The sequence below is a fragment of the Paralichthys olivaceus genome, chromosome 17, assembly GCF_024713975.1.
Source record: "Paralichthys olivaceus isolate ysfri-2021 chromosome 17, ASM2471397v2, whole genome shotgun sequence".
In the NCBI taxonomy this organism is placed as follows: Eukaryota; Metazoa; Chordata; class Actinopteri; order Pleuronectiformes; family Paralichthyidae; genus Paralichthys; species Paralichthys olivaceus.
This window is the reverse complement of record NC_091109.1, coordinates 2,731,053-2,755,027: the sequence shown is the minus strand read 5'-3', so window position 1 is coordinate 2,755,027 and position 23,975 is coordinate 2,731,053. Positions and strand designations below refer to the sequence as shown.

The window sequence follows — 23,975 nt, the reverse complement described above, 5'->3', positions numbered from 1 at the left end:
TCAGCTGTTGAATAAACATAGTCATGATGAAATTGTTTGGTTCAGTCATTGTTTTTACCTTAGTTGCTTTATATATATATACATACATATATATACATATATATATATATATATATATATATATATATATATATATATATATATATATATATATATACACAAGCACACATACATCCCCAGACCACAAAATCAATAATCCTACTTCAAGATCAACAATCCAGACATGTTTGACTGAATATATTAAATCCACTTATTGTATTAATAGGAGTAAAAATAAATGAGATTTGTTGAGGTGAGAGACCTGATGTCGCTCTAACAGAATTTGCTGAGGATTGATTGGTCGACTCTGTGCACTGACCTCTGCTCTCCGGTTAAAGGCTGAGTCCTGCATCACCCCGTAGTTCATCTGGTCAGTTTTTCTGCAGAGTCAGCAAATGCACCAATTATCACCTTCATCATTCACAGCATCATCATCATCAGCAGCGTCATCATCATCAGCGTCATTGTTGTAACCATAAACTGTTTGTCGAGATGGATGACGTTACAGCTCCCAACAACATCATCCATCTTCATACACAGCCTATGGTCGTACCCACAACTCACAACAAGTAGCATTTCCTCTGGCATGCAGCCAGGACGCAGACGGCGACTCCAGCTACGAGAAGCAGCAGTCCAATGGCAATGCCAACATACACAGAATCTAAACAGAAGGGAGGTGGTTTTAATTCTTGTAAAGACAAGTGGCTTCAATGAACTGCAGAGACAGTGATGCAAGGACACAGAAGATAAATTTAGGTGAGACAGTTTGATGGAGGTGTGTTTCTTTAGTACCCATCTGCGTGTCCTCTGGTTCAGGTGTCGGGGTGGAGAGAGACGGCTTCGCCCTCACGTGGCAACGGTTTCCTGTCCATCCTGGATAACATCTGTGATCAGACATGGAAAACAGTCCAATGATGTGCAATTGATACAAAGACTTTGGGGGAAAAAAGTAAATCATTCAAACTTTATTTGTTTAGCACTTTTACAACAAGTTAGTGCAGGTAATAAAACCAAAAAGACAGTAGAGATGTAAACTGTAAAAATGTAGTGATTAAACATCTGGTGATATTCTGTATTTTTATTATTGTCAATAAATCCCACAAAAAGACCAAAACCAAAACTCTGTTCCTTTTTTTAAAGATTTAAAACTTCAGGATGCATTAATGTGTTTGGGACTGATTGTAACAGGGAAGAGGCTGCAAAACTTTGAGAGAATAATGTGTTGTTTTTAATCTTTTCATGAGATTTATTGTCAATATAACAAACAATAACTTCAGATTCCTCCTTTAAAAAGAGAACAAAAACTGATAAAAGTAAAACACAATAAATAAAACACTAAAATAGATAAAGAGAAGAGACTATAAATAAATCTTCAGCACAGATATTCTCTCACATCATATTTTACAAAAACACTATCTTGACAAATGGCGCAGGACTTTTCTGTGGGACATCCTGCACGCAAACACAGACTAATTGCAAATAGTTTGGGCGGTCTGGTGCGCTGCATCCCTGGAAAAGAAAGCAAGTTCCTCTATTCCCAAACAAAGATTGTGCTCCAAGTCAACATCTGTTCAGTATCAGCTTGATTTCTGAGCAACATTGACCTTCTAATGCGAAACACACATCTCTCCGCAAAGCCACACGGTGTCATTATCATTCAGAGGGGGTCAGGGCACATATTGTGTGACAGCCTGGCCGTGGCAGTGGGCCGTCCCTGGCCTGCTTCCCCGGTGGATCCTGCTCGATAGAGTGGGGAGACGTGATGCAAATACTGAGCCAGAGGAAGCCTCAGTTTCTCGGGCTCTGCTACAGCAGGGCTGTTATCGATGCTGGAACGCACACAGTTCCACACCACACAGAATGATGGTGGTGAAGTCCTGTTACATAATGAGGAAGCAGCGGTGCATTTCTGCAAGAAACAGCCATAAAATAGCTTAATATTTCCAACACCCAAAATGTTTTCCTGTTCCAGCATTTCAGTGGGATGCAATTTGCAATTACGTGACACAATGTGACACTGGGCCACATGCGAGAATAATTTTGCATTCTAAGATGCTGGTATGAGTGAATTTAACTTGCACAAACCTATAATCTCTTCCTCCAATGGGATAATTGCTGCCTTGCAAATCTCACATGCTGCAGAGCTTTAAGTTCGGCTTTCAGAAATCACCAGATGAAAACAAAGATGTTATGAGGCTAAAAATGCAAAGTGGTTTCTGAAAAATACCCAAAGTGAAAATATCCACCTATACAGTGAGTTAATGTAAAGCTGACAGGTGCAACGGAGGGAGTCTTAAAATTATATTACATATCATTTAGCTGACTGATTTACAATAAGAGCAGTTGTCCCTGACAGTGACTCTGGTGAAGACTGTGAGGCATCTGGCTGAAGGTGAGAGTTTTCCTTTCAGTTTCAGTGCAGTCACTGACTGGAGGCATTGTCCTCCTGTTTCTCTGCTGCACAACTCAAATCAATTTTGGGGAATTGAGCCTTTGGAAACGAGAATGGAGAAATGTGAATCTCTCAGAGAGGATTCACTGGCGCATAATGATGTTAGCAGATGCAGCAGCAAGTCCCAATACTTTTATAATGAAATATCGCATCACAGATATTCCAGGCTGCTGATGCACAAGCTTTCTAGAAAACCTCCAACAGAGCGGGCATAGAGTTTGTCTCCAATGTGTTTTTGAAAGGCAGACAGAAAGTCCTATGACAACCTATAGCCGCTCAGTATATTAATCTCATACATGTTTTTTTTTTGTGGTCTCCACACTGAGACATTGGTAGCTGGGGCCGTGTTTAAATATTTACCAAGAGAATCCATCAGAAATTCCCAGGAAACTCTGCGCTGGTGGATAAATGAAGGCAGAACCACCCTGGTTAAGCTGTGGGGGATAAGCAGATTCCCACATGCTTCATGGAGCGTGTCTTTTCCAAGGAAAGAAACAAGGCTGATGGGATTTCCATGTTTTAAGTCTCACAAAGAAAGATAAAGGGTGGGAGGGGGAGTGGGAAGAGGAGACATGATACTTATCTTTGTTTGTGCATGTTTATGAATGAGTGTGGGGTGTCTGCATTTGCCTGTTTATGAATGTGTGTCCCGGTAAAGTTGAACTCACGTGCAAACAGGACCGTGTTTCTGCACGAGGCATGAGCCCCGATCCAGGCAGTACATCGGGGGACAATCTGCAAAAAAAAAATTGACTGAATCTTGTACAAACAAATACACAGAAAAGAAAAACTTCCCAAGATTTGCCTCCACTCTGTTTCATTGTCGTTTTCCATTTCTCTCTTTACCCGACGGGAAACAGAGAAACACTCAAGCAAGTAGCTCTAACACAAGAAAATGAAATCAGTGAATGTTGCCAAGGGAAACTGTGCTCTGTTCAGTCTCATCCATTAACCTCAGAAACCGTCAGCATGTACAATGAACCACAAACATACATCGATTTTCTCCCTGCACATCTGCCGTCAAATATTCTTCCTTCTATAAGTTGCGTGAATAATCATCACGTTTGAAGCCCTGAACTTCTGCTCAGCTCCTGATAAAGTTACTTTGGCTCGGCAGTGGATTCGGATTGAATGAGAGGTTTGGTGTTTGTCCTGGAAAATGCAGGAAAGCGGAGGATATAATGGATTTTGGCAGCGTGCAGTAACCTGCGAGGTGTGTTTTGAAGACTAAACAGTCAGACTCGAGAATGTCCCAAGAGCCACTGCTCTGAGTGGAAATGAGCCGCCATGAATAAGGATTTGGCAACGCTTCAGTCAGATGTGACTCATGAGAGCATAATATAGTGGCAAGAACAACTATACGTAGCCGTTAAATAGCAAAATCCATGTATTTTTTTTAAATCTTCTTTTATGTAAACAAACATAAAAGAACTGTCATGCAGCTAGAAAGACATATTTTAATTGAATGTCACAATGATTTACATCATAGCAGGAAAATAATCTGAAATTATAAAATTACATAGTTCAAGCGTGACTGCATACAACAAAAAGGCACAGAATGAACCCTGTGTCCTGTCTTTAAAGTCAGGGATTCATATCGTGGACAAAAACCTAAAAGGGGTCGGGTTGGTGAAAATATGTTACCATGGCAGCTGGACTCATCGGAGTGGAACGGCAGACATTCAGTCCAGTGGTCGCAGCGCTTCTGAAGTGGGATACAAGCAGGTGAACCTTCTTCACACACCAGTTCTCCCAGCTCGCACTGCAGCAGAGCTGTTAGAGAAAATGAAAAAGACAAAGCAGAAGCAGAGAAAATTGGTAAAATATGTTGGGGGGGGGCAGCGTGCATTCCCAGATCACTATGAGCAGCATACTAGAAAAGGGATTAGAGATTGTAAAGATGCTTTGACACTTTGATCCTAATCTGTGGGATAATGTGTGTGTGCTTTCCTAATTTCCCCTCAGTGGATAATGATATGAGCATTACAAGAAGGGGATTTCAACACATTCTTTCAGTTCTTGCACGAAAATTCAAACAATTCAACTCGACTTCTGCAGACAAAAACAAACTGTTCCTCGCCAGGCAACACAAACCCGCTGCTCTCCACTAAGAAGAACCCAGTGACGACGAGTCAAATCAATGTTTCTAAAAGCACATTCAAAAACAAAAGACAGTGCTTGAGAAAGTACTTAAATAACAAAGGTGAAAGCTGTAAAAAGATTTTAAAAGTCAGGAGCAGGGAGGAGAGAAAGAGCTAAGACCATTCACTAAACTACATGAAAGATCATTCATAGGTTAAATATGCAATAAAGTCTACAGGGACAGTTTTAGATGAAAGATAAAGTTCGTCTCAAAGACTTCAAAAAACCAGCGAGGCAACTGAGCTCCCTTTTATTCAGCCATGAACATACAGAGTTGTTTTTATGTGTCCAGGAGATTCATTCATCCCAATACAAAGGACGAAATTTAAACAATGAAGCTTATCATAGTGAAAAAAACATAAACAATCTACAGCAATATCTGTTGCTGTTACTGTGGATCAACAGAAACTACTGTCGGCTGTTTGTATTGATTTCTTTTGCAGACAATATTCTAATCCAGAGAAAATGTCTCTGGAACGAGATGAAGCTGTTGATTTCTCAAGTTATTGAAGTCAGTGACAGTCAGGTTTGAGGGGAATCTATGAGAAGGTAGAAAATAACTTTTGACACATTCTTGCAACAGAGGTGTTGAGTGGATGAGCCAACAAATTTTTAACACGCGGCCACAATGCAGCTCTCTCCACTGGTGATGGAGAGCACCTCTGTCAGTGCAGCTGTGCCGCACGGTGAGTTACATCCTCATTAAAAGCATTTTAAAAAGGCGGCTATAACCACAGGAACCATCATGATGTTATAACTGCAGCAGACAACAGATTGCTAAGGCTTTAGCCTTGTAAGTACATAAGTCAGCTTTATCCAATATGATCCAAACTGAATGTGCCGGACATATGAACCGTGTTGTTCTCACTTGTGTACAAACTGAAATACAGCTGAATAGAGATGTGATTGCTTAGAATAAAATGAACCAACTGCATGTCAGGGACGAGGAACCTTTAAACTGAACTGAAGGTAATAACATGAATCCATAAAGTGACTCATAATTTACACCTCTATGCAAAGTATGTGATACACTTAAGTTGTTGTTGTGTCTTATATTTGTTTCTATTGTTTATAACATCGGCAGACTACTAAAATATTGTGTCTGTCTCCATCTCCGTGCTGGCACCTGTCGAGTCAAAGTCATTTCTACTTTATAAAGACAAACAGATACTTACGGCAGCTGTACTCATCTTCTCCATCAGGGCAGTCGGGGATACCGTCACAGCGCAGTATGGAGGGGAGGCACTGAGAGTCTGAACACTGATAAAACCCAATGGGACAGAGGACTTGAGGAGGAAGAGTTCCAGGTACCAAGGCCGGACAATGCTCTTCATCAGACTGATCAGCACAGTCAGGCTCTCCGTCACACCTCCAGCTCTTTGGGATGCACTGAAAGGAGTACGCACACTGGAACCGGTCCACCCCGCAGGTCAGAGGCTGAGGAGTTACTGGTCCTGTCGTGACACCATCACAGGAAAGATCCATGCACATAGATACACATAAACAGAGATAGATGAGCAATCTGGTCTTATTGAGTTTAGCTCACACACATCGAGAATCCTGGAGTGAGGAATCTCAGAGGAATGTTTTCAGACAGTGTGGAAAACAGAGAGGTATGCTAATGGATACAGCTCAGAGAAGAACAACACAATGTAAAGGTAATTGCTCCCCCCCCCCCATGCTGCCCTCTATCTTGTCCCTCAAAGGCTCCATTATATATATACAGTATATGGACCTGCAGGGCAACACACTTCAGCAGGGGCCCCACAATTAATATGGAAACAAAGAGGAGGGCGTCGATGATGGAGAACAGAAAATGTGGAAAAAGAGGAAATGGGAGAAGTTGAGAATTGGAGAAAAAAAGAAGCTGGCAGGGCCGAACATGAGGAAGAGAGAAATATTATATAATAGCTTTACCTCCAACCGCACACTCTGCAGTGAAGGAGACGTCATCCAGGGCGATGTCCGTCCACATGTCTCCACCCACCTCCGCCTGGAAGGTCACTCTGAAAGGTGCTGAGTTGGACAGGATGACGTTGGCGTAAGTCCACTGGTTGCCATGGTTTCCAGTGGTCGCCCACATCAGCAGACTGGTACCGCTGGGTCCTACAGTGAAGACCTGTGGAGCAGGATCAAATGAAATGATTAAAATTGGCAGTGAAGTAGAAATATATATCAATGTGTTTTGAAAGGAAAGAGTAAAACAAATATATAAATATATGTAAGTTTTGTTTAATACTTGCAACAGAACACAATATGTTTTGTGCGCTTCGCATTTTATTGTCACTACAGCCTTTCTTCAATGTTTTCTGAATCTTCATCAGAGGTATTTTCATCATTTAAGTTATTGAAGCACTAACAACATATTTTACAAGTAAAAATTCTGCATTAAACATTTAATGTTTCATAGTAAATGTAGAACCTGTTTTTGTTGATGGGTCATTTAATCTATAATAAGGATATTTTTATGAATATATGATATTTTCGAATAGAAGAAAAAAAGAATGTGATGTTAAAAGAAAATACTCAAACTATACTTTCACAATGTCCTTAGGTAAATGTACTTAACTGCATCCTATCACTGTTTCTTATATTTTGTTTTAAAAGAAATGCGTGTGTTTCCAATCACATTAAAGTGTTTAACTAGCAAACTAATCTTTAATTTGAGGCAGCAGTGCAATTTCCTGATATCTCTTCTTTAACACAGAATAATAAATGAAGGAAGTCTTTGGCTCCATGTAGTTTTTTATAGCACATCTTCTATCTAATCAGTTTTTTTTAAACATTTGCTTATTTGTTGTTTTCAAATTAACCCAAAGACAAAGACACCGAAAAAAGACATGAAGAGATGGATATCTTAATAAAGTTGGTGAGGTGATGTGCTTTGATGGATTGTTTCCTGGCAGGGACACTTTCATTCTCTCCTGTGGGTATCAGGTGATTGACGGTAAGCAACGTGGATCATAGAGAGGGGCTGGAGAAAACAGCAGAGACATTTCTGACGAAGACAAAATTAAGCCTTCAGGTTGACTGTGATGGATCATCGGCAGCACATGACAAAAAAAGACAACATGGAAGCTTGATGCCTGAAGAAAAAACAAAAAACAAAACTGCTTTGAATAGTTTATGGAAATGCAGCAGAGACGAGATCACCTTCAGCGTTCCCATCCTGTCTGAGCCGTGCATGAAGAACCAGAAACGCAGGTGACACAGTCCGACGCTACCTGGGAACGGACGCCTCGTCGTCAGCTTGGCAATGTCCCCCTCCCTCTGAATGGCTGAGTTCACATACAGGAAGTTCCCACCACCATCTTTGGAGATAAATACAGATAAAGACGCTTCACATCTGTCACTGAGCAGAGAAAAAAATACCCACAGCTAAATCCTGCTCAACCAAACAATTTGGGCTTTGCTGCTGGAAAGAAATCCAATAACTTTCTTCTGTTGATTCCAATACACAATATTTTGACAGAAGAAAGAGTTTGTGCTGTTGTGAAACGTTGCAGCCCACAGCCAAAAGCTCCACAGATCTCCTGCACAGCTGAGGCTCGAGGATGAGACAGCATGTGAGCGATGCCAGAACAAAGTGCAAGTTTTTCCACATGAGTTAAAGGGGATTTGAACACAATTCAGAGCACGCAGCAAACTGTGCTCGCAACCACAACACTGGATTCTTCCTCTGACTCAAAGTGATGAATAATCCAAATGAAAAATGAAAAAACCCCAAAACATTCACCCTCGAAAAAATGTTATATTCCCGGTAAGACCTACTGATGTCTGCAGGGTCATGTCCTGTCCTTTTTCAGCCATGTGTATATAATTATATCTTTTTGCAGACTTTCTGAGTATAGAGAGTCAAAGAGACAATAAAGCTTGTACCGTCCAATGGGTGCAAGTAGCCGGTGTTGGTCTGTGTGCAGTGTCTACGAGGACCACACAAGAATCCCGGTTTATTCACCATGAAAACTGATCTTTTTACATAATAGAATATATACAATAAAATTGTCAAAATATTGCCAAACAATTTAAATAATGTGTGACTGGATTGACATCTACTTTATATCACAGTAAAATATAAAAGAGAAAGAAAATATTCTGAAATCCTGAGAAGCGGAAAATGAGTTTTCATCAACAAATGATTAATAGATTATCAAAATTGTTGACAGTTAATTATCTTTTTCAATCGAGCCCTGAATCTAAACACTGCTCATGGACTGAGGTGACTCATACCTTTGCTTCACTTTCTCTTCCTGAAGTGAAGCAAACTGTACACTGCTAAATGGTTTCCCCCTCAAATGCACTCGTGCTTTACAAAACTGTAATTGCTTTTTTTTTTTTTTTTTTACTATATTTTCATCCTCCTATCCTTTATGTACCAGATGAGATTGAAAATCAAATGCAAAGTCACATAGAAAAATGAAAGTTTATAATGCCTGGTATAGATGAGGCCAAATATAATCTCTGTACCAGTTATTTATACTCTAAGATTCATTTTTATAATTAATCAGCAGCAAAAGTAAATCATGTTTTGATGCAGCAGCATCTCTGTGTACAAGATAAACAACAAGTCCATCGCTGTTAAGCTCAGTTTGACTCAGCGTGACATTGATCAGGATGTATTATTAACTCTGCCTTCACGTACTTGTCAGAAGCTCCTTTTTCCCAGCTGTCAAGTTATTATTACAAAAGTACTCAGCTTCCTGAGAGCAGGAAACAAGGAGAACGTGTCAAATCAGAAAGTGCTTACATTTTCCTTATGGGGAGCAGGGACAAACAACATGTTGTGTTAAGTTTACAGTGCTTGTCTATACATGTCATTTCTGGGAGACAAGGAGAGAGAGTACTGACCTGGACTGTGGTCAGACTGAGGTCCAGCTCCTGGTGTCTCAGTCTGGTGACCTATTCTCCAATCAAAGTCATCATCAGGGTCCTGAGAAAGTTGGCACATCTCCTCCCACTGGGTTTCATCCATGTTGAAATTACAGGCACCTGGGGAGCCAACTATATGGTCTGCACGAGGACGTAGAGAGAGAAAGAGATGAAAGAAAATGTTGTTTTTCTGCTCTAAAGTAAAATACAAATCTATTTCCCCTTTTCTTCCTCACCGCAGTCTATCTCGTCTGATTCATCGGCACAGTCGGCCTTGTTGTCGCACACCAGGTGAGATTCAATGCAGTCGCCGCTGTGGCACACAAAGTCCGTGAGTTCAGGACAGCTGACCGGCGGCACGGCATCTAGAATACAAACAGAGAAACAAAGAACAACGTCTGGAGAGGAAGCAATTACAGTTTGTGGTTGTTTTCTTCTTCTTTCTAGAGACAGGAACCTGTGTAGCATTTACTGTTCAGATCGACTAAATCTCGCAGCAGGGAAAATGCAACAACGCACAACTGTATCCAATTAACACGCAGCCTCGCTTTGCTCCGGACCAAAGGGAACGAGGAGTGGAGGAGTCGGTAAAACACAAGCAGAGAAAAGGCCTGTCAGGGGGAAATCACAGCCTCTCCTCCTCCAGCTCTGCCTTGACAGGACAGAGAGGACAGGAAAGAGATCAGGTGGATCAGAGGACGTAAACACACACACAGCTCAATTATTTGCGTGTGTGTAGATGCCTGTGCGTACTCCTCTACTTCAAAAGACGTTAAATGATGACTGAAATGAGGACGGAGTTGCTGGACTCCATTGCAGGAGGTTATTTCCATCATGGGATGAGCTGAAAACATATTCGACACACATTTGAAGTTGAAGGAAGTTGTGTGTGAGTGCCAATTAGTTTTTGGACAGACAGTTTGTCTGCTTGTCAGTCCTCGCATGCTCGCCTTTGATTTACGTCTGTGGGTCGGTGTTTACGTCTCTCCATGTGAGTGTGTTTATACGTGTGTGTCGCAGAGAGAGCCTTGGCAGAGCCGGGAAGAGGCCTGCATGATGTCCAGCCTTGTGCCAGGTCCCGTGTAATGTGGAACATCTGTCTCGTCCATAAACATCAAACGGCAACTGACAGCGACTGTCATCACGCAGAAGAAACGAGCCCTCTCCCTCTGAGACTGGTTCTCTCTATCTTTCTCTCTCTGCGTGGATATATCAGCACACTATCAGCTGGGGCGATCATAAAATAATCTCACAGCATAATTATATCTCACTTTGGAAGATATAGTTCGGAAATATAGTCCGATAAAAGAGGAATGGAGAGAAGTTTAATTTAAAGATAATTGAATCCTCATTTTGTAATATAGACTGTGATCCACTAGTTTGGACTTTTCTGGACAACTTTTACAGCGATGTTCACTTTCTTCAGATGATTTAAATAACCTTGAATTTAACGTACATCAGCTTTTAATCTTTTCATTTCAAAGGATTCAAAGGACATTTCAGTAATTGCTTCAGAGAGCTACAAGGTTAAAGTTAAATACTTTTCCACCAAAGTTAGATATGAGCTGGTCTGAAAAACTGACTGACAGTAAATGAGAGAATGAACGTCTCTGAAAGCTTCATTGTTTCTAGCACTTTCAATATCTAACTCACTTTCAAATTAAAGACACAATAAGAAAGACTTGTTCTGCCGTCCTGCAGAGGTGATGTGCTGAACAGTTCACTCGCTGACTCTGATTACTTTGCCGCATGGTGAAATCTCTGGCTCTGAAAAACGTTCCACTCCACTGCTTCATTTGGGAGCAATGAGATTTTGAGACACTTTTCATTAGTAAACATTTCAAACACCTAAATCAAAGATGACGGTGCAATAAAGGAACAAAAAAACAATAAGTTTAACTTAGAAACGCAGCAAACAAAGCTGTGAGACTTTTTATTATTTTCTCTGGTACACTGCCTTGTAGTCAACAGCCCTTAAACAAGAACACCTTGCTCCTGTGCTCTTTGAATTGATGTTTGAATTAAATAATAATTTATACACAATACAAAATATAATGTTTGAACTTTGAGGTCTCGGTATGAGTCATCTTAGTTTTCAGGTTTGACATAAATCATTAAAAATGTATGCACGTTAAATCATTAACACATCTGTATCGCTTGAGAGAGATGGAAGTGGCGTTTTCCCAATCTGGAACAAATTTGATAAATTATTAAGGCACAATAATTTCCAAAAAACTATGATAGTAAATGACGAAGGTTAAATAATAATTAAAGAGTCAGTCTAGTTTCAGTTCATGTACGTAGCATCTATGTTCCAGCGATTGTTGCGGTTCAGTTCTTTACATTTCATTTTAATTTGGTTTGTTGGAAAAGTTCAGTGTAAAAAAGCATGCACTCTATGTATCACCTACTTGGGGCACAGTCTATGAACTCCAAGTCATCCAGGGCAGCTCCTCCGCTCACATCCCTCGAGCGAACCCCTTCAAATATCACCTCAAAGTTCCTCAGCTTCCTCAGGGGGACCTCAGCTCGGTTCCACTCGTTCCCCTGATGCCCCGTTTTATTCCACACTTCCAACAAATCATTGTCTTTCTGTGGAGAAGAGCAGCAACGACATGACACCATCACACTGTGGGTATTTCACTCAGGTTACACCACTGTCACAGTGGTTTCAAAGCTGCAGCAGAGTCAAATAGAAACTTTGAGTTTCATTAGAGTGAAGAACTTTAAGTTTAAATTGTTAAAAATTCTCCTGGACAGACTGCTGCTGCTGTGGAGTCATTAAAGTCTCATTAGCATAACATCACAGTAATAAGTCCCCTACCTTGAGAGCTGTTAATCAGACAGAACACTGCTCTCCTTGAGTTATGGCAATGGATTTCCCTCATGCCACATCAGGTCAAACTTCTTACTTTGTGAAACTATTGATGTCCCAGCCAACTGTACTGCTGTTGTAGAAGTACAACCACACAGCGAGTATAGTTTTCCATCATCAATAGGAACCAGAGCTTTGGGCTGAGTCCCACAAATACAGACTTCTTCTCTTTTGCCTAGGGTGTCCATTTGTATAGTTTTTGAATTAGTGTTAAAGTTCTTTGGCCTTGAGACTAACTTCCCTGTGTTTGGATCTTTGGATTTTGTATTTCAGGGTGGCATGGTAGACCAGTTGTTAGCACAGTCGCCTCAAAGCAGCGGATCAAAGCCCTCTCGGCCAGGGTCTTTTTGTGCAGAGTCAACATGCTCCACGTTTGGTTTCTCCAGTTTTCTCTTTGTGCTCCCTTGTCTTCTTTGTCCTTCAATGTGTTCAAAGTTGGAGTTTTCTTAAATTTCAGTCTAGTACACATTCCTCTGAGTTTGGATTATTTTAGTTCAGATTGGCTTGTGCCTGCCAACCTGCCATGACTCAAAGTTCTAAAATTCAATTAAATTTCCTTAATGCTCCCATCTGCCTGCATTTGGTTTCTGCTTTCAACAAACCTTACAATTGGAAGTCGTGACTGACTTGTTGGTTTCTGTCTTTTCATGAAAAAAGGGTCTTATTCTTTAAGTGTGAAGCTAAACCAAGCTTGATTCATCTCGTGCTTTTGTAAGCAACCTGAACAATTAACATCAGCCAACTGAGACCAGGTAATATGGATCGTCTGAGCCATATTGTGATTCCCTTTCTCTAAGTTACATCTACTCTGCGGAAACACACACACTTTTGATCTTGTTCCTCACCCGAGGTGATTGCAGAGATTGTTAAAATCCACTTTATCTGAAGGTCAATATGGAAAAGCGCTGCCTAGTTAAACCACTGAGTGTTTAATGGAGGAAAGTATAGATTTTACTACACATCCTGCAGAATTTCTGGAGTTGAACACTAGCTTTTATCAGGGCGGACATTTTGAAATGTCACACTAGATAAGCACTGGTATAAGTGATAACGTTAATACGTCCCATTGATTAGTGTCATTATTTACATGTGCCTCTCCCACTGTGTCAATATGTCTGCTGTGAAAAAGGCCTGTTTAGACTTTTGTTTTTTAACTCTGTAGCAATTCCTAACAGCATCCTCATCCTCTGGTCTTTTTTAAAGGTGACAGGATGACACCACTTCTATCACATCAAATCAATAATTCAGTTTTAGGGCTTCTGAAACTTTAGTTGAACGAGCGACCATGTGAACGCTATCTCAACAGATGAGACATTTCGAGGTGCACGTAGATGCACAATAAGTAAGATATCAAACTTGCGGTACTTGAAGTTGCAAGGACTGACTGTAGTGGAAGAGAAGTGCTTGAAAACCAGAGGACGAGCAATGTCACTTTCGACTCTGCCATTTGAAAGCCTATTAACGTGCACCCTTGGGTGAGGCATGCACAAGCTGTCTCTCCCACTTTACACCAATGGAGCCCTGGCTTGAAATAATCTTGTTACTGTGGGAGAAGAGCGTAGATTAATAGGTAGCGTAACAGCATGACTTATCCAGATTTATGTCATGGAGTAAAGGCTCGATCCATAAAAGCAGCGACTGACAAGTGTATGATACGAGCATGCATCGCTCATGCTTGATGTGTGTGTGGCAGGGTAAGCATTTATTCCATCAGTTTACATCTTTATTTCCTGAACTCACTGTCAAGGCACTGCAACCACAAATTCAGTTAGCTCAAAGTGAGAAGTGTATGCGCATTTGCATAATTTAATTGCATTATTCTGCGGGTGACAGTCAAGAGGCCAAAAACAGAACAAAGAAAGTTGTAATCACAATAAAATGCTTATTCTATTGAAAGTTAGAAATCCCTAATGTCTCAGCCCATACACTGAATGTTCCACTAAGCTGAAATCCAATTTGTATTCATAGCTTTTTCATTTTATGGAACCGCTGGCAGCTGTTTTTCTGTCGACTCACCTTCAACTCATGGTGCAACTGCTTGTTCCTCAGCTGAATAATGTTACAACATTAAGGGCATATTAGGATATTGTTCTCGAGACAGGACTGTGCTTCAAATCAAGACTATGACCAAATGATTTGCTTTGTCATGCTTGTGTTTTCCTTGGGTACAGCGTCGTCTCTCTGGCTTGACAGGCAGATGCTTGGCTCACCATAATGACCACATTTGAACCCACTACAGCAAATATATAACTGTATAAAGGAGCAGGTTATACAGCTTCATGGTAAAGTAATTTATCTCAATCACCATAAGACTATTCTGATTCAAAATACATCCGACAGCAAGTTATGCAAACTGCCTCATATCTCAAATGAATAAAGTGACAAATACAATACTAGACATGTGCATATATCAACACAACTTGCATGCAGACACATTACATGCAACAGTTTTGGAGTTTAATATCTGACTTGTAGACTTTTCCACATTCACTCTGAGACTCTGAGTCTTTGTTCACGTCCTAGCTGACTGTGTACCCAGATGACTGTGTACCCAGATGACTCTGCTGCTGAGGGCAGTTATCAGGGTGATGAGTCTTCAGAGCAGTTCACAGACACAGTGATTTGAACAGACAGGTCTGTTGAGCCCTTTGTGGAGTTCACAGGGGAAAAAAACATAATCCCCTCTCTCTGACTGTTAGCATCATTACCATTAATCCCTTTGTTCTTCAATCAACCTTTAAACATGGCTCATATTGTATTTACACAATGTAAAGGATCTGGTCATGATAGCGCACACGTGTGTTTGTTTATGTCAGCATTTTAACTCAAAGCAACGTGGAGGTTATGAAAATTCAAGAATGTTGCACAGAGCAATAATCTGTAAGTGCTCATGTCTTTGAACCCTCGAGGTCAAACATGCACTTAACATCACTTACGTGTCATGTGAGACTGTGAACAGACATGAAGGTGAAATCAGATATTGGTTTTCTATGTCTTTCTGTCTCAGGCACTCTTCACTCAATGTCTAAAATCATACAGGATGCCCTCTCAGCTCACCACCCGCTGTCTGTGTAACTGATTCCATTGCCTCATTTTCATGTGAAGAGCTGACCTTCTTCAAAAGGCCACATTTTCCATTTTCCACTCATGTGTGAACACGGATAACCCGAAAAATGATCCACATGCATTCATCATCTCCCCCCTCTCAGAGTCACATAATCAATCAAGCAGCTGGGCTTGAATACGGTGCAAATTGTTATTCAGTCTGCACCAGGCTTTAATGTGCAATCAATATAATAGAGTATTTGTACAATAATTAAATTCAAAACTACATCAATAAATACATCATCTCCATGCACAGGTGTCACACTAAGTATAGCTCCAGCACTTTGAGTTGTATCTGCTTAAGCTAAATGATTTTGAGAGCACACGGACCACAGGCAGGAGGTGCAGTAAATCACAGCAGGATTTAAATTGTAGAAAGCTGCATGCACAAATCGTAATCCCTGAAAGTCGTCTACGTGTAAAATAAATGGCAGAGCGGCTAACGAGCAGGACTGACGCTGCACACGAGCGTACACCGCTCAGCCACAGCATCAAAAACAATTCTCTGTTGTGGCTGATCTCTGTATTCCCAGATGGTGGGGTGGGGCTGCTCTGGGCGGAGGGGTAACCATGGTCCCCATCACTCACCTCTTCATCACTTTCGGCCCTAACAGATGCCCTGTAGATCAAACTGTGGATTGACTGACAGCCACTCCACTCTTTTTCTTTGCCAGATTACTAAGACTAGCAGACAGCACAGCGATTATGACATGATTACTGTCGACATTACAGCGATTTATCATTATCAGTCTATCTAATAGATATTTCGGACCGAGCGTACCCATGGTAACCATGATAGATGGATGGCTGCAGGTCCTCGAAGCTCTTTTCATAAAGTATTGTGGCGTCAGTGAGATTCATCACTCTTTATCATGAGCCCGTGCAAACAGGAATAATGCGTATCTGAATTTAAACAAACTCCTGCAGATCATTTACCTTGATCAGCATCCGGATGGTTCCCAAGGCCTTGTGGGAAATGTAGTACCAAAAGGAGAGCTTACAGATGGCACTTGACTCTTTCCAAACACAACTTCTGATATGAGCTTTATCACCTTTGAGTCCCACTGGTGTAGCTTCCAGGTAGACAAAATGACCTGGAGAGAGAAAGACAAGACGTGATAGAGGATGGTGGCAACAACGAGGGAGGGAGGGATTGATATCTTTTTCTGTATGAGCAGCTCTTGGAGCAAGTGACAAATTATAGAGAGGTCAAGAACAGTGCAGTGTGGGAGTGAGGGTCAGGGGTCACAGAGTAATCTCTGACACGTCTCCTAATGTCCGCTGCCTTTTGACACAGGAGCCAGTGTGCAGGTTCTTTTTGGTCCAGTCAAGCTCGTAAAGTCAGGACGGAGGCTGAATACAAAACCAAAGTGTCTGTGCCTTCGTGCTTTTCTTTCTGCAGATATGTTGTAATTTAAAATGATCAATAAAAAAACAAACGATTCAGAGGCCTTTTAATAGTCAATTATGTTTTACAATTACAACTAACTTCAGACTAACGGAAAAATAAAATCCTGCTTCTGATAATCTTTATGGTGGACATTTTTCAACAGCCCGTTAATACATTTACATTCATATTCATATACATTCATTATTATTAATTTAATAAGCGTTGGCTTGTATGTAATGTGTTTTAATTTAATCTCATTGTTAACTGTTCACTCTCCTATCAGAGGAATTGATTTACCACTATTACCAAAGGAACATTTCCTGTTTCCTATTGGAGGAACTGAACTGATGAAAGCACAGACACTCACATTCACAACTACGCACACTTTAGAGTCTCAAATCAACCTAACCCCAATCTACATGTCTTTGGACTGTGGGAGGAGCCGGAGGACCTGGAGAAAACTCCCCAGGGACCCAGGGAGAACTCCACACAGACAGACTCCTGCCAAACCAGGGTTTGGCCTCAAATGTATACACAGATTTTAATTACTATTATTAATGTATTTGTTTGGCTGCACCTTCAATAGATAAACTGATTGATCTTCTGTTGTAATTCTGACAAAGTAGACGCTCAACGTGTTTGCCATAGTATTAAATCATACCTGATGTTACCATGGTAACGGTAGAATAAATCATAAGGATTTTAATTTAAATACATTTAGAGGAATTACTCCACAGCAGCTGTGTGCATGTGTGTGTATTTGCCTTTTAGCATGCACATTGTAAAAGAGTTACTGCCCTAACTACTGCATCAATCACTAGACGGCTCACCTGCTGCACATTCACATGCTGGGAAGTAGCTCATTGATTTTGTCCCTGAAGTGTCTGAAGCACTGCATGAATTAAACATGGCCGAATGCTACCACAGCAGTTTGGCGTTAGCACATGGGATTTTTAAAGTCAGCTTAGTTGCAGTCATTCCGATTACACAAAACCACCCAAAAGGGAAAATGCACTTCTTCAATGATATAATGGTGAGTCAGTAAGGAGCTTCCTCTTTAATGAGAAACTTCAAGTTAACAACAATGGATAGGGAACACATACCATTTTCATCCATCAGCGTGTGATCATATGGGGGCCGTATGCTCTGGACCGATCCCGTGCCAAGCGTCCAATCAAAATTATCAGCCAGGGAGCTCTTCCATCCACAGCGACCATTCTCAAAGGAGCAGGAAGTCCCACAATCCTTTTCATCTGTGCCGTCACCACAGTCGTCTGTGAAGTCACAGCTCTGCCCCGGAGAAAAACAGCGGCCATTGTCGCACAGCAAGAAGCCTGAGGGACAGGAGCCTGGAAAATAAGAATCACGCATTAAATATCTTTAAGATCACCTGTCATGGACACGGTGGATTGATGTCGCAGACACATTTTAACATTTTATTGAACAGAAAGGCAAATCACTTCTCTAGCAGATGTGTAATTTGCACCACAACCAAAGTATTGCAACAAGAACCATTTAAAATGTCTTGTCAACTAACCCTAAGCAGTTGCAGCATCATATTCACATATAAGACATGAGAGTGGCATTGATCTGATGAAAGCACACAAGCCTACTTCCCATACTGTCAAACTTTTCTCATAAAACATATTATCAACACTATTTTTTCCTGTAAAACAACTCCTTTGTGCTCCAGATTAAACAGAAAAAAACTAAAGCTCTGTATGAACTTCAGAACGTAAGAAGTAAACTCAGGAGTGGGTATAGTCCATCTCCATGTAGCATCAGGGTCTCTTTAAGAGGCTTAAGAGGACAAAAGAGCATTGGGCTCTGAGCCCAAATCAGTGTATCATCGGGTAGTGGTGCTGGAAGGGGATGGAATCTGCTTATGCTGGTGCCAGCATTCCAGCAGGGCCAGTGCCTAGCTTTGAGAAGCGTTAGAGAGGTACATGAGGCGTGATGAAGAGGGGTGGTCCCTGTAATTAAAGCAGAGAAAGGGGTATAAGTCCCTTCTAATCCTTTGTTCCTCTTCAGATGCAGAGGACCAGAAGCAATGAGCCCCAACAAAGGCACATAGAAAAGCCAGGAAGCCACAGCTCCTGACCGCGAAGCCAAGGCGCCTCACCACCTACTGTGGAGCTGAAGCTGGAGGTGGATTCAAGACGAAGAAAACGTTTGAAGCTAATAATATTTCACTTCTCCTCAAGTCTCATTACGTATGCAGGTCTTCACCTGTGACTATGTGAACTTAGACTTGTTTGAAGTATGTCTCTTATTATATGGATAAATGAACGGCTTATATTCCAGAGTGCAGTGTGACCTTCTCACCTTCTCACTAATGATATACAGTATGTCTGTCAGTCACCCTGAGTGTCACACTGCCCTCTGGTGATCAACTCACATTAAACTATTAAACTAATCTAACAACTTTTACACTGAAACATGCAAAACATCACAGAGCTCTTTTTTTCCTTAGTATCTGAAATCTTAAAGCCTTATTTCTGTTTACATATTTTATCTGGCTTCCAGTCATTTACTTTTATTAATTTATAAATTAAACGGTATCTTCATTCATTTCTTGCAATGCATGGTGAATGTAAAGCCTCCATATTATTTTATTTGCCCGTGGAGTTGGTGTACCTGTATAGAGGAATCTGCATATACCATGCCACTGGCATTAAACACATTTATGCATGCTGAGCCTGCAAAATCATTAAGTGTGTAACGGGGCTCACCGCCCACACACTATAATGCAAAGTGGGGAAGCAGTGGAGGGAGATGCCCCAGTGGAGCTTCAGTGTATAATTACATTTCCTGCTGTCTTGGGTCTGATTACTATTACTATACTGTACTGTACTGTACACCTTCTGCTGCTAATACTAAATCAAGCAGCAGGTTTCCACTTCATCCATGACTCTTCATCCTCCAGACGCAAAGCTGTGGCCACTATGCTGAAAAGATATACCGAGGAAGGCCAAGAGGAAGCCCTGTTCTCTTAAGGAACAGGGAGGAATATGGGAGGAAGACACATCACACAACAATGATGACATGTGACTGGTGGACCTACAAGCAAACCAAAGACTACAGAGCAAGAAACAGCACAACATCACAACAACGAGTCTCAGGCAGGAAAAGTGAAATCAACAACACCTGTGTGGGTTAAGAGGGAGATTTTCATACACACATTCAACTTTAACATCAACTTGAACTTAAGTGGCCACCAGGCAACTGATGAGCAGGAGAGTAAGATAATAAACTGTAAATGTAATTAACAGCGCTAACATGGAGGCATCATTAACATGCAGCTCTGCCTTTAGATCTCAGCAAGACCGCCCAACTGCAGAGCTCTCTGGAGACCCATTAATACTGCCGCTCTCGAGGAGTAAAGCTCTCCACAGAAAGCACGAATGTAGACAAATGCAGAGAGACGTCGACTCAGTGAACTAATTTAAGGGAAAGAGACGCCTATAAGGAAAATTATACACATCACACTGCCGTTTAAGATCAACTCGTCCAGCTCAAAGAGAGAGACTCTTGCAGGAGACACACAGCTTCTCTTCCCTTTCAGCTCAGGAACTCTCTGTTCTCTCCAGCATCCATTACAAGAGAAAGTCAGTGCATTTAATAGGACAGTTATATCTGCCATGACAATGATAATAAATCAGATGATGTTGTTTTAATTCACCTCGTAAACAATGTGAGTGATGCAGAGGAATTTCTAATAGTTGAATGGTTCACAAGTCTGAGATACAGACAATGATGTGGCAAGGATGTTTCAAAGAAAAAAATATTTAACCTAGTATTTTATGATGCCTTTCTTTCTTATGGCAGCATAATCCTGGTTGAAACTGGATGCTGGTCAGAAGTGAGTATGTTTGACCAAATATCTTAAGAACCAAAATTTCTCATATTTTTACCTTTGATTAACAAAAATCCTTCAGAGCAAACTGAGGATTTTCAGAGCTATAGATGGAACCACGCCAACTATTTCAAGTTTATAGATGTGAGAGCTCAACAATTTGAAGTTGATCCCACGCATATTTTCATTTTAATCAAACAAATTACAATAAAGTTAAATTAGACATCACAATAGAATTAAAAAGCTGCTATTACCTGGCAAGCTAATATTTTCCAGCTACGCACTGGTCTTCACTGGGAAATGAAGTCTTTAGCAGAAATATAATGACATATCATTATCACTCCAGTGCAAACCAGCCAGGTCATTTTACCATAATTCCTGTTCGGCAAAGGCAAAGTGACCTAAAGTCTTTGTCTTACTGAACCGCTGCAGTGAAAGTTTGCACAGGAGCCTTTAAAGGTCACTGATGTTATTTAGCAACGGAGCACTTCAGCGTCTCGTTGGGCTTTACAGGCCAATGATATTGTACAAATGGTCTCTGACCTCATCACAGCTCCCTGTGAAACAAAGAGAAACTGCTGTGAAAAGAAATCAAATAAAAATTGGGCAAAAGAGAAGAAAGTTCGCCCTCCTGCTTGGATGAATGGGATCACAAAGTGGTCAAATCACATTTTGACCTGATGGCACTAGGATTAAAGCAAATCCATTTTGGGTTGTGTTGTGTGATAATGATGGTGGATAGTTAGAGGAACACAAAGGAAGCAGAGTAAACAAAAAACAGAAAACACCTTCATGAGATCAGCAGAAATACAGCAGTTGAGTTGATACCTGCAGGGGGCGCAGGAGTGTTGTTCTCTAATTGATCCGAGGAGGTGAGCAGACACCCCGGAGAGAAAGTGATGTCATCCAGGCAGATGTCGCCTTTCGCGCTCCGGCCCACTTTTCCCTCGAACACGACCTGGAAGTCTTTCGTGTGGCTCAGTGGGATCTCCCTCATCTGCCAGTAGTTGCCCTGATCTCCTGTCAGGTTGAGCAGGAGATGAAGATTTCCTTCGCTTTTCCTGAACAGGCTGAGGGTCCCGATGCCGTCCCCTGACATGTGAATGTAGAACCGCATCTGGCAAAGGACACAAAATGAGAAGCAATTGAAAAAATACTACTATTACCCCTGCTGTAATGGAGACACTGCAAGTTAAATCCTTCTGTGCTTCTATCTTTCTAATCCTAGGAATGGTCAAGTGTGAACATACAGAGATCAGTCGGTTAAGTGTTAATCATGTCACTTGATTGATGCACTTTTCTCCTCTGCTCTTGACATTGTTCAGATTGGAGAGACATTTGTTTCTTGGCAGCGGTATCTCTCGTAGGTCTCCTCTTCAAATCGAGGTGTGTTCATGAGCTACAACAGAACGACGACACCTTTCATCTCAGTGTAGAGACAGCACGTCCTCCTCACCCCCCACCCACCCCCTCACCCCACAGATCTTCCTCCACTTTAATTGGAGCCTTTTGCCGACCGCATGAATGATTGACAGGTCGGGAGTGGGATTAGACAGATATGAGGCACAAAGCAAAGCGGGCAGTCAATCAAGAGATCTCTCCCAGTGGAGCATCCGGCTGACAGGCTTGGAGGACATACACGGGCGCGTGGGCGCGTACACACACACACACACAGTTAGTATATTACCTCTGTCAAAATTGGCTACAAGTGACATTTGAATATTTCCTTAACACAGGTTTAAACATTCAAATAAATGTTTTTGCACACGTAACTACTTGTATGGATAAATATTTCTACATACATTTGTCTTTTAAAAGACCTGCTAGACCTCTAGTGGGTATAATTTACTGCCTGTAAACATTTGCTGATGCTGATTTATTGCCTTGCTCAGAAGTCAAACAGTGTTTGAACACTGAATCTCAATGCACTGATCAAATCGTTGCTTCCCAATCTCCAATTCATTTCTACCTCTGACCTTGATCTCACCTTGCAGTCTGAGCTCCTGCGGCTGAGCAGAGGTCCTGATATACGGGCGACATCTCCAACTAGGTGGGGGAAGGAGCTCTCGAGGTAGAGGTAGTGTCCCGAGGGGTCCCTCATGGTGTGGTCGCTGGATGGACCGGTGCCAAGTGTCGGAGTGCTGCCTGCTTTGATGAGCCAATCAAAGTCATCTTGTCTGCACTGGCGCCAGGAGCAGAGGTCAAACTCAAAACTGCAGCGCCCACTGAAGCCCTCTAAAAAAGAGAGCAATGAAAAAAAAATCAATTGATCAAAATCAAAATGGAAATGAATGTTTAGTGTCGTCAATCAGACATTAGAGGACGCCTCACTGCAGATGTAGGGGTCCTCGTCAGAGTCGTCCCCGCAATGGTTGATGAAGTCACACAGGTTGTCCTGAGGGATGCAGTGGCCGTTGGCACAGGCGTACTGCTCCGGTGCACATGGTTGATCTGGAAGAAGCGGAGGGGAGCAGTTCAGGAAGCCGACATCGTCTATCACCACATCGCCCATGTAGCTGATCCCTCGCTTCAGCCTGAACACCACCTGACAAAGGACAAGAAACCAAAGTTCAATTTATGCAGTCACGTAAATATAATCACATTTTTAGACTAGGATTAATGGGATCGGACACGGCACTGAAACCAAAGAGCCTCTTTGTGCGTGTGGTCATAACGACCTGGAATAACCTCAGCAGACGGACACCGTGAGGGGATCGCAACTCTGATTACTGTCACACACAAGTTAAGACTCATTAGACCAAATTAGACTCAATCAATTCATCATTGATCATCAAGTCTGCCTGTCCAATTTAGCCTGGCATGATGGCAATTGAGCCAATTACACTGAGGTACACAGTCATCTGAGAGACTGTCCTCCAGTCCAAACTGAAAGTCAATAATCTTATCAAAAAGAGGTAAAGAGGGTCTAATGAAAGTTTGAGATTGTCCGATGGAAAGATATTATTTCCGTGCCTCCATAATGAGTATTTCATGTTAATCGAGCTACCCTTCCTTTTTTAATTTAACACAGTAAAGGCAGGAATACAGTTTCCTGGTAAATGAGAAAAATCACATGACCTACTATCATTATTCTTTTTAATTTTTCTTCTCGTCTTAAACACCCTGAGTGATTTCATTATCATTTTTTTGAGATTAGAGAAAATAGATATATAAGATATTTTTTGTGTAAACGGTCAAACTGGAGTTATTAAATATGGTACCTTATGCGCTCTTATTAACTCATACC

At 41.4% G+C, this 23,975-nt stretch overlaps 1 protein-coding gene across 2 annotated transcripts in view; it reads right to left on the bottom strand.

Moving 5' to 3' along the window:
• Nucleotides 1–23,975, bottom strand: part of malrd1 (MAM and LDL receptor class A domain containing 1) — a 38,826-nt gene that overhangs the window by 1,202 nt on the left and 13,649 nt on the right. For both annotated transcript variants that reach the window (XM_020087643.2, XM_020087642.2), the window contains exons 16-31: nt 23,060–23,273; nt 22,716–22,963; nt 21,557–21,845; nt 17,976–18,221; nt 16,419–16,576; nt 11,914–12,094; nt 9,739–9,867; nt 9,482–9,643; nt 7,787–7,944; nt 6,551–6,752; nt 5,809–6,087; nt 4,136–4,264; nt 3,160–3,226; nt 832–923; nt 604–700; nt 359–419 (exon numbers count right to left, since the gene is read on the bottom strand). In XM_020087643.2, the coding sequence (XP_019943202.2) occupies nt 359–419; nt 604–700; nt 832–923; nt 3,160–3,226; nt 4,136–4,264; nt 5,809–6,087; nt 6,551–6,752; nt 7,787–7,944; nt 9,482–9,643; nt 9,739–9,867; nt 11,914–12,094; nt 16,419–16,576; nt 17,976–18,221; nt 21,557–21,845; nt 22,716–22,963; nt 23,060–23,273 (2,712 nt within the window). The remainder of the gene's footprint in view (nt 1–358; nt 420–603; nt 701–831; nt 924–3,159; nt 3,227–4,135; nt 4,265–5,808; nt 6,088–6,550; nt 6,753–7,786; nt 7,945–9,481; nt 9,644–9,738; nt 9,868–11,913; nt 12,095–16,418; nt 16,577–17,975; nt 18,222–21,556; nt 21,846–22,715; nt 22,964–23,059; nt 23,274–23,975) is intronic.